Source organism: Lupinus angustifolius, chromosome LG12, assembly GCF_001865875.1.
Source record: "Lupinus angustifolius cultivar Tanjil chromosome LG12, LupAngTanjil_v1.0, whole genome shotgun sequence".
NCBI lineage: Eukaryota > Viridiplantae > Streptophyta > Magnoliopsida > Fabales > Fabaceae > Lupinus > Lupinus angustifolius.
Window position 1 is genome coordinate 9,539,646 of NC_032020.1, and position 11,407 is coordinate 9,551,052.

Here is an 11,407-nt window from a genome sequence, read left to right on the forward strand (position 1 = left end):
ATTATCACCTTGGTGAACTAGTTTCAATGGTGGAAGTGGCAAATCACTGATTAAGCATAGCATTGGTACACGAAGAAGCCACAGCCAATGGTGACCAAATAAACAAAACCAAGAAATATAATAATATATGCAAAGTTCTAATTGAGCTTGAGCACTATCCTCCTTTATGCTCCATCCACCAAGAGTTAGTAATAAAACTAATCATGTGAAACAATTTCTTTCAATGGTTCCACTAGAGTATCCCACACTATGTGTGCAAAGGTACATTAGTACAATTTAGTTTCTTATTAAAAAATGATGTATAAATATAATATTTATCATATACACTTCATTGCTTCCTAGCCATTGTGTTATAAGTTGAAATTCTGTAAATATTTTCTCCATTTACATGACAAGACTACATACATTTATATTAGACTCCAGAAAGTAGGAGTCTCATATAGAGATAGCAAAATGAGTCGTCCGATCAGTTTTGTCTGTGCCCGCAAAATTTAAGCGGGTGCAGGCATACCTACAGTTTCTTAACGGACAAAAATTACATGCTCTTCCTGTTTTAAAATGGACCAACGAGTATGCAGGCGGCCCACAGACATTGATAAATAATAATAAAAATTCATAAAATAAAGTAGTTGAGAGATTTTTTTTAAAATACTATGATATTTTATATGCAATTGAACAAACCATATCACAGCACACTTTTTTGAGGTATTAAATCACATGATATCATAATATTTTTAGTTTTTTCTTATATAACGTCCGCATTCGAAATAAAAATGTCTACGAGCATGACAAACAAATGGGCCCAGCGAATCAGGCTAATGAAAAATACACTTGACTGCCCTTTTTTATATCCCACATCAACCCCAATGGTGTTCAGGATAAAAAATTGAACTAACATCACAATGTCACCTGAAATGAAGAGAATCTACCAAGCATATTAGCATTTTGGTAAATGTGCGTTTCCAATCTTCATGATGTATGAATGTATCCCATGTTACGAACGTGCATATTAAAAGTTGTTAATGATAATTCAGAATACAATTTTATAAGGGAAAGATGCAAATCTATTATATGCAACAATGATATGGCAATTAGAAGAAATTTTTACAAATTTTATCGTCTCAATATAAAAAGAAAGCCCAAAGCTCTCACACATAACCTGTTCCATTTCACCGTGATTTTAAATTCCGATACAACTGCATTATAACTACATTTTCCTTGCAATTTTCTTACTATTGTCGTAAAAGTATACGATCACAATCATGACTACAATTTAAAACACTCAATTTCACATTTATGCACTCTCAATTAATGATGGAAAACTTTGTAAAGGAAATATTATCACAATCATGACTACGATTTAAAACACTAATTTTCACATTTATGCCATCTCAATTAATTAAGGAAAACTTTCTTTACAAGAGAAGAGAATGATGAAACACCCAAAACTTAAACTTATCAATAGAAAATCATCCATTCAGAGAACAATCAGAATGCCATGGCAGCAGATCAATAAATTACACACAGTTTATCAATAAGAAAACAATACCAACAGCAACAACCAAACCTTATTCCAACTAAGTGGGGCCGGCTAGAACGAATGTTATGATGCTCTATCATATATCATGTCCATTGATATATGGTACAGATCGGAAGAAAACAATAAGTAAAATTTAAACCCAATGCCGCTTTGTCGCCTCCATTCTCTCCAACAAACCAGCAATCTCATCTTGCATTCTCATTTTCATTTTATAGTAATCATAATGAGAATTTTCCAAGACTTTCAGTTCCTCTAATTTCTTCCTTTGCGTTTCCTCGGTCTCATGCAAACACAGCTTGCCAAGCTTTTCAGCATATTCTTCTTCCATCTGTGCAGTCTTTGTTCTGATCATCCTCTGGAATCCTTCTGCCTCTCGCTTCGCTTCATCTGCCTTGGTTTGGAACATTCTGGTCTCTGCCTCCTTTATCCGCACGACGCTCTCCAAGCTTTCCACTCCGCCTTTCCTTAATAAAGCCGACAAATGGAAATCAGCCTCAGCTTTTCGTTCACTTAAGAGGGAAGCTTGGAGGTCTTTCTGATGAATATTATTTGACATGGCATGAGCATCTGAATGTGACCTAGAATAGCTCATGTCATACGGATATTTTGGTATTTGAGAACTAGATTTTGGAAGAGATGGTGTTTCCTTTGAATGGTTAGCTTGTGATGTTGCCAAATCCTTCGAAGATATACTGGAAGGAGGAAAGTCGGGTATGCTATCCGCATCTGTTTATCAGAAAAAATTATCTCTTAAAAGTTAGATATCAGATATCATTAACAGTACCTTTATTAAATAAAAAGTTTTCATCACAAAAAACTTAGGAATAACTAAAGCTAAAGCGGCAAAAAGTATTCCACAGAAGAGGACATATGATCGATAAAGCACAAGCAGTTTAAATTATTTCATCAAACACATTCAACAAAACAAAAGAGATAACAGCAAAATGAACCTTACAAGCTACTCAGGTTTATATACATCTTTCCAGTTTACTCCTCTCCAAAGTTAACAACAGGAATGAAAGTAATAATAATAATAATAATGATAAGTGCAGTTCTCAGAGAGTAGTAACATTCCAACCCTTTCTATCTTAAACGAAGCAATTCAATTCAAGTACCAATTATAAGATGTAAATTTTTTAACAAGGGAGGAAAACAGATACAAGTATTGTAACACCAAATTTGTTATCGTATTTCCAATCAATCTTCATTATGTGATGTGGTAGGATCATGAATCCTACCACATCACATAATAAGAATAAAAAGGTAAAAATCAGCAACTGGTTTGCATGCTACTAATTCAACAATATATAGGCTTAGCATATCAAGTAATTTTTACACAAGCATCTTATCCATTAAATAAAATGGATTCGTCTTTTACTCATTGATAAGACTAGGTAAATCATGATGTATTCATAGTGCATTATTACCATTTAAATGGTGTATGGAGCAAATAAAGGTTTTAAAATTAAAAATAAATTCAAGTATGCAAACAAAAGATGACAGTTCAGACACTTACAACTGAAAAATTGTAGAATATAGCTGCAGGCATCCGAAGGAGAAACCATCTTAGTTTGAAGCTTTAACATCATATCATCGGTTTTAACATGCAATTCCTTCCCTTTGCGATCTTCACTTCCCCTGAAAATCCTCCGTACACAGTCAAGCTCTTTCATCAAGGTTTCAATACCCCAATCCTTTGCACAACACAAGAACACATCTTTAACGAACCCAAACATTTCCGAAGCATGTCCACAGCCAATACAATGGAACTGCACCTCTGAGGTACCCGAAGGTCCCTTCAAGCTAGGCCCAGGCTTGATGAGATTCCTTTGAATGCCACAAGTGGCATGGCACCAATGGGAGCAAACGTCACAACCAATCCAACTACAAGTGTTGCTAGCACAATCGAAGTTCAAACATACAGGACACATGCAAGAACTACAAAAGCCCTTATTCCCGGAGCAAATCTTGCACTCACAGTCATCAACAGGAAGCACACTCTTGCAGTTCACATTTCTACATCTCTTATACATAAAAATATCTACCATCTCAGATAAGTTAGCTTTACTGGTTAAGAAGCTCGCGTGCCCGATCTTGACAGCAACTAGAACCTCTAATTGGACCTTTTGGCACTTTGAAAGACTCTCCTTGGTAAGATCAGATCTTCTCTCAAGCCTTTTTTGGAGGCTCACCAATTCCTCTTTCTTCTCAGGCTTCTCCATGAGAATCTTCAAGTATTCCTTCATTGATGCTATGACTTCATCAGTAAGTTCCTGAATTGTCACTGCCATAGCAGGTACAGATTCATGAACAATCTCTCTGATTATTCTCTCTGGCCTAGAAACCTTCCTTACCATCCCACCATCAAAACCTTCCAAAACTCTCAGATTCTCAGAATTCCTTCCTCTTGAGTCTCCAGACTGAGTTTCAAACCTTGGTCTAGCAGGCAATTCTGAAGGAAAAAATGAATGGTTTTCTGAACTAGTAGTTTTATATTGACTATTATTACCTTGCATAAAGGAACTAAAACCACCACCACCATGATTGGAGAAAGCAACACCACCATCTCCTACTGGCTTGAACCTGCTATGAACAGAACCATTAGTTCCCTCACCACAATTCCAAATATGGTCATCTTTGCTCACTGAATAATCAAAATTCTCAGTGGAATTATGAGTCAGTGAGCAACTTGGGTTATGTGAGAATTGGTGAGAATAAGAGTAAGACAAAGAAGGTGTTGTATAATCATTTGAGAATGAAGTGTGAGTAGTAGTTGAAGGCCTTGTAGGGTTAGGCCTAAGTGATTGTTGATCAGCAACAGCACCATTTTGCAAAGCATTTGAAGCTGTAAGAGAAAGTGAAACATCAGGCAAAGCAAGAGAGAGATTAAGTGTCTCTAACTTTGGTTTCTTCTCCCTATTACTTTCCTTTTCAACTTCTTCAATTGATCTCTTTGAAGAATTCTCTCTAGATTCACTCAAGCTCAAGAAATCTCTTTCCACCCATTTACCATCCAGATTTGAATTCTCAGAAAAACCAACAACCTCTTTACCTTTATGGCTAACTTTTTCCATGGAATAATTCAGCAATCTTTTCTCTCTCTCAGCAAGACTCAATTTTGTGTTGTCACAAAGGTAACTGAGGGTCAGTTCCTGAAACCCTGAGCTGGAACCATCAAACTTGGTGGTGGTGGGTTTTGACTGAAGAATCTTATCAACACCCATCTCTGAATCTCTCAGAAATTCAACACCTTTCTCATCTGGGTACTCTTTGATAGGCTCAAAATTGTGTCTTGATAACTTGCTCCTTGATTTCTCACCATCTTGGTCAACACCATTTGGAAGCATGGCCAATGAAAGAAGACAAAGAGAGAAAGTGAGAGAGAAGGTTCACAGAGGAGAGAGAAACAAAAACAACAAAAACAAAGACTTAAAGGTAGTAAGAGGGGTAGTTCTGAGAATAAAGGGAGAATCTAACAGTTTTTTTATGTTATCTGCATTGATTGTGGTTTTGGTTCTTCAATAAGAAGCAACGGCTGGATTTTCATTCTTCAAGCATTTACATAATAAAAATGATAATATAATATTTAGAGTAAATTACAGTAACATCCCCTGAGTTTTAGTGAAATTATACAACTCATTCCTCACTTTTTTACACCTATACAAACCTCCCCTAGTTTTGTACTTTCATTACACTGACCACCTTTGTATAAGAAATAAATGTAATCTTTTAAACAAAAAATGTGATAAATGCAATTAAGTTAAACAAAATATGATATATTGTGTAGACAAGTCTAAATAATATACAAATCAATGTATCTTTATTATTTTTTTTGATACAAAATGCATCAACAATTATAAAGAAATATTGTTTAAATCACTATTATAATGTAGTGTAACGAACCAAAAATAATACGGATACTTGTCTACACAATATATCATATTTTGTTTAACTTAATTGCATTTATCACATTTTTTGTTTAAAATATTACACTTTTTCTTATACTGGGGTGGTCAGGTGTAATGAAAGTATGAAACTAATGGAGGTTTATGTAGGTGTAAAAAAGTGAGGGGTGATTTGTATAATTTTACTAAAACTCAGGGGGTGTCAACGTAATTACTCTAATATTTATTCTCAACTTTTATTCGTACTATTTTTTTTTAAAAGTAAATGATTATTGAACATGAAAGAGTGACTCCGTCACAATGTGTATATATTAATCTCATAAAAATATGGATTTAATATGTATATTTTGATAATGTAAATATTTTTACGCTCTCAGTAAATCATTTATTATTCATATGTTAATAATTGGCGACTCTCAAACAAGGTAATACAAATAAATAATAGATGATAGTGTAAAAGACTTTACACAAACAATATATAGATTTTAAACTCTAAAAATATTTCTCAACCATTACTATAAAATATGTATATTAAATATTTATAAGTACATCATCTATTATTATTTATTTGTTTTACTTTTAAAAAATTAATAATTAAATATAAATAATTAAATAATAATAATAATAATAATGTATAAAACTTATATTCAATCAATTTAATGAATGATAATTTAATACAAACCATACAGGAGAATCTAAAAACTTTTATATTTTCACTATGTACATTTTTTTTCTCGTAATAAAAGGTTATGCTTCTCTACTTGTGTAATTACATACTTACAGAGTTACAGTGACATTGGAAATGGACAGAAATAATCTTAACTGGATCTCTTTTTATAACTGCAATTTTTATCATGGAATCTTGAATAAACAACGTACTTAAGATAATGATATCTGAGATGTAATTTATACAAATAATGCGTAGATATTAATATAGAAAATATTTAATGTTTTTATATCGAAAATAATAGAAAATTTGTTTTTTAATATTTTAATACTTTTCTCAGTACTAGGAGAATTTTTAATTGCATGTATTAGGAACGTGCAACATATATTTTTTTAACTGCTCACAAATCATAGCACCAGCTAGAAGCCTAGAAGCATGATGCTTCTTCATCTTCCTCTGCTTCTTGTTTTTCCCTTCCCTGCAAAAAAAGTTTCCCTTTTCTTTTCTACGTTTCCTTTTGAGACCTTTATAAAAATAGAAAAAAAACACACACATATACATATACATATACATATATATATATATATATTTTAGAGGTTTAGATAAATTTCAAATTCCTTAAGGTTCATGAGCTGATAGAGCAATGGATTATATACAACATCACTATCAAATTCGGCATAGAGAAAAAGATGTATGCAGTAGCCGAGTATGAGTTTTATACATCATCATTGTACTATTACCATTGATTTGTTATTTTTGTTGACTTTTCAGAAAATGTAATTCAAATGAATGGTGGATGATAAAGTGCATGTATATAAATCTTTGCACTGTCAGTGTATACATTTTACACTCTTCAGCATATACTTATTTGTATGATTACATTTGTGCCTTTGTGAATATGATTTATACCAATATGTAAAAATCGTACACTACCATACCGGCTAGTTCGATCGGAAAATCGGTGAATTGGACCCCTAACTGATATGATACAAATGTTGAACCAGCCAACTAAGCCAAGTATCACAACCGATCAAAAATTGGTCAAAACCAATCAAAACCGGTGAACTAGCCAGTATTTGACTAATCCGACTAGTTTATACACATATATATTTTTTTTTAAAACTTAAAAACACATTACAAGATGACCAATCTTTCCAACCATTCTCAACACTTCAAGACACATGCTTCCAATGGATACTTATATTAGACATTTTGGTTCTTAACATTCATGTGTAATCTCGGTGGCATTTGTATAATCTTGGAGTATTGTCTGAAGATAGGATTTGCAACAAAAATATAATCTCGATATGAGACAATTTTGACTCTTTGATGTTAAATGTTAAAACTCCAAATTTATTTGTTTTATAGAATGCGTTGTGAACTTGTGTCATTTATTTATATTTTGCATTTGTTAAGTGATACTTTTGGATTGATATATGTTTTGTAATTTAGACTTTGAATTTGCTAAAGACTTAAAATTGTTTGTTTATGTAAATTTTGAGTATATTATGAATATGAATTGTAAATTTGAGTATCTACCTATTTGAATTTTTTTATTATAGTTTTATATATATATATATATATATATATATAAGCAGATATGTCTGGTTTAACTGACATACTATTTAATTACTGAACCATCGTTAAACCATTGCATCACTATATCAGTACCCTGACCAGTTTGATAATCGATACGGTTTTAACAACACTAAATTTTATACAATCTGACTAATATATATATCTTTATATCGTTAAATAAATATTAACAAGCATGACGTAAATATAAATTTAATATTAATTTTTAATGGTATTTCCTCGCGATAATAAATTAAATCTCTTTTGATGTATGTATTTGTCACTCTCAAAAAGTGTTATTCACATAAATTAATTTTTTAATATTTTGGTATATAGGAGGATCCAATAGGATCATAAACCACGGTACTAGGGATGGCAATAAAAACCGAACGCGCGGGTACCCGCCCGAACCGAACCCGAATTTAACGGGGAAAACCCGATGTGATTGGGTTCGGTTTTACCCGGGTTTAAATTTCGGGTTTGGGTTCGGGTTTGGTATAGTAAAGACCCGAACCCGCTCCGAAGTAAGGTAATTCAATTTAAAATTGAAATTTCTATCATTTGCCATTTGTTTTTAATCTCTAATGTTACTTTATATACTATTGGATCTTCAAACATAAAAGAAATGAAATAATACAAGAGAAAATAGAAATGTTAGAGTAAAATTACACGAAAATAATATCATATTTTCCTTAACACTTTATCATTTTCGGGTTTTTTCGGGTTCGGGTTACCCGAAACCCGACGGGTTCGGGGATGGTATTTTTATTTTCAACCCCGTTAAGTTTGGGTTCGGGTTTTGAATTTCGGGTTCGGGTTTGGGTATATGCAAACCCGACGCCGACCCGCCCCGTTGCCATTCCTACACGGTACCAACATCTTTTTGGTAATATTAATTTTTAATATGCCATGTTTATCTTACCTTAATGAGTTCATTAATTTACATTGCGCGTCATGAAGCATGAATACTCCAGTTTGATTCAGGTATTTGTATTTAAGATGTATTTGGTAATATTCGTTGACTTAAATTTAAAAAAATACAATAAATGGATGTCATGATGCATTTTTAATAAGTAATGATACACAATTACTAGTTTTTGACTTTTTTCAATATCAATAACTACACAGAAGTGGTCATTTTTAGAATGATACTAGAGGTGAAGATCAAATTTCTACTTTTAAATATGTTATTAATTATTTACTTCTCATCCTAAATATTGTATTAGATTTTTTATCACCTATCCCATCATCTTATGTAAGGATGAATTAATCTTTCAACAGTGTTTAATTGTTCTCTCCTAACAAATACAATTTCCAATAATGGAACTCTTAACTTGTAACTTAATATAATACTTGATAATCCAATACAACTTTAACTACCAGACCAACATGTTAAACATTCTACTAATCAAGTTAACGGTTCAATTTTATACATTGTAAATATAATTTTTTTACATTGTTAATTAGTTAAACTATTTTTGGTCCCTACAAAGTTCAATTTTTTTGTCTTGAAAAAAGAATTTAACTTAGTTTATACAAATTTCGAATGATGATAAAATCAATATTTGTTTTAATAGAAATTTAAGGACATTTTAATCCCTACCAAAAATCTAACATAACAAATTTTCTTATTTAGGAGTTTTAACTTATAAGGATTAAGTTAAAGCTTTTTTTTCAGAGATAAAAATAAAATTTCAGGTACCATATGGACACACACGAACAGTAATTCTCAACTTGATGTACTAATTCCATGTTCCTTTGCTTCAGACTTCAACTTTAAAGTCAACGGTCAACACCGTGCTGCCAAACTTGTGTGGTAACGTTTCATGTATGCAAGCTTTAGAGGATTGGGTACATAAAACACCAAATTATATTTATAAATAATAGAGTACATGACGACATACATTTAATTTATAAGTAGACACAACTTTCAATAATAATTCTAAGCTTTTTACACTCATCAATAAACTAATTCATTTTAGGTATATGATTGTCCGTCCCAATAAATCACTCTCAATATTTATTAACTATTTGGTTTTTATTATATTAGTACAATTCTACCTATTCGGTTAACTTCATCCTCTTTTAATCAAAAAAATAAAATTAAAATGTTTGTTTACCAAATACATCAATCACATTCATAAAAAAAAATTCAAATTGTACTATTGGTCATACTGCTGGTATTCTTAATTATATTGGTTGAGAGAAAAACTATTCATGTAAAAAAAATGAAGTTAAAATGTTAAAAAATGAAATTCTTAATTTTCAAGTACAAAATTATTTCTTCATGAACACTTAACCACTAAATATGTGGCCATTTTCACAAAATCAATTAATTGGTCATTTAATTTTACAATAAATTAGTAAATTTCACATCATTTTAATGTCTTGCCATATTTGACGAAGCCATAAAAGAGAATTTTGGACACATACTGGTATTAGGTGTAACTGTCCAAATACAAATCACTCTTCCCACGACTTAGACCAAAGTTCCAGGCATCATCATGACAAAGTCTACATTTAAGCAAATCATTTTTATTTATAGAGGTGTTACATCCCTCACATAGTACCTAGCTAATTGAATAATAAAAAATAGTAGGGTTTATTACTTTAGGTAAAACAATTCCCATATCTCACTTTATTATTAGAGTATAATATTTATGTGTTATTAATGTAAAAATTTATAGATTATCTACCATTTATTTAAATTACTTTTTTAAGAGCTAATAATAATTAAACATAAATGATATAGTGGTAATGTATAGATCATACACGGTTAACGCATAATTTTCTTTTCTCCCAATAACATTAAACATTCTATTGTTGAAGATAATATCGCTGCCATAATAAATACCAAGTTACTATAACTCTATAAGCCAATGACAAAGACATATTCCATCCTTGATACATGAGGAATTGGTTTTGATAAAAAAAAGATAGACATGCTTCCAAGTATCCAGAATAAGAGCACAATTAAGAAATAAACGAGGAGTGGTCTCAACCACCACACCACAAAAAAGCACATGATTCCTTTAGTTGAACACCTCTCTTCATAAGATTTTCTGCAGAAGGATCTACTGTCCTACTTTTTATGTTTTATTGTGTCTCAATTTAATAGAAAATTATTACATACTTAAAAAGAAAAATAAAATAGAATAATATTTTTATGTTATTTAATAAGATATTATTAGTTTGAGATATTCTGTTAATAAGTTTTGGGGACTTTCCTCGTTCATTGTTGATAGCCTAACGTGCATAATTGTCGGTTCAAATTAAAGCAACAATCTTATGTGAAGCCTTAGACTCTCAACACTTTTTGGCATGTGCCAATTTACATAACGCAACATGGTATCCAATTATGAAATAATTCTTTTCCATATGAACAATTCTCATTCGCGTGTCCTTAATGGTAAGAGACAACATCATAGTACATGTACCATTTACCTTTAGCATTAGAAACCAGAAATGACCTATGAAAAAATCTTTAAATCTCTGAGTCAAGCCAACTTGAACCATGGCTAGATAAAAAATTCAAAAGGAAGGTTTAGCAATTTGAAAAAAAATTGGAATAATTATTGTACACAATTTTCTCCATTTTAAAATTACCTACCGATAGGATAGTTCACTTATATAGTAACTCAAGGAAACATTAATCTATACATGTTGTTTTCTTTTAAGTCTAATATATATATATATATATATATATTTTTTTTTTTTAAA

General features: G+C 31.3%; 1 protein-coding gene across 1 annotated transcript; it reads right to left on the reverse strand.

Moving 5' to 3' along the window:
- LOC109362524 (protein OBERON 3-like) lies at positions 1,396-4,887 on the reverse strand. The gene is made up of 2 exons (XM_019608360.1): positions 3,057-4,887; positions 1,396-2,266 (listed from the first exon to the last, which is right to left on the reverse strand). Exons 1-2 carry the CDS (start codon positions 4,885-4,887, stop codon positions 1,674-1,676), a joined length of 2,424 nt encoding a protein of 807 aa, XP_019463905.1. The 3' UTR covers positions 1,396-1,673.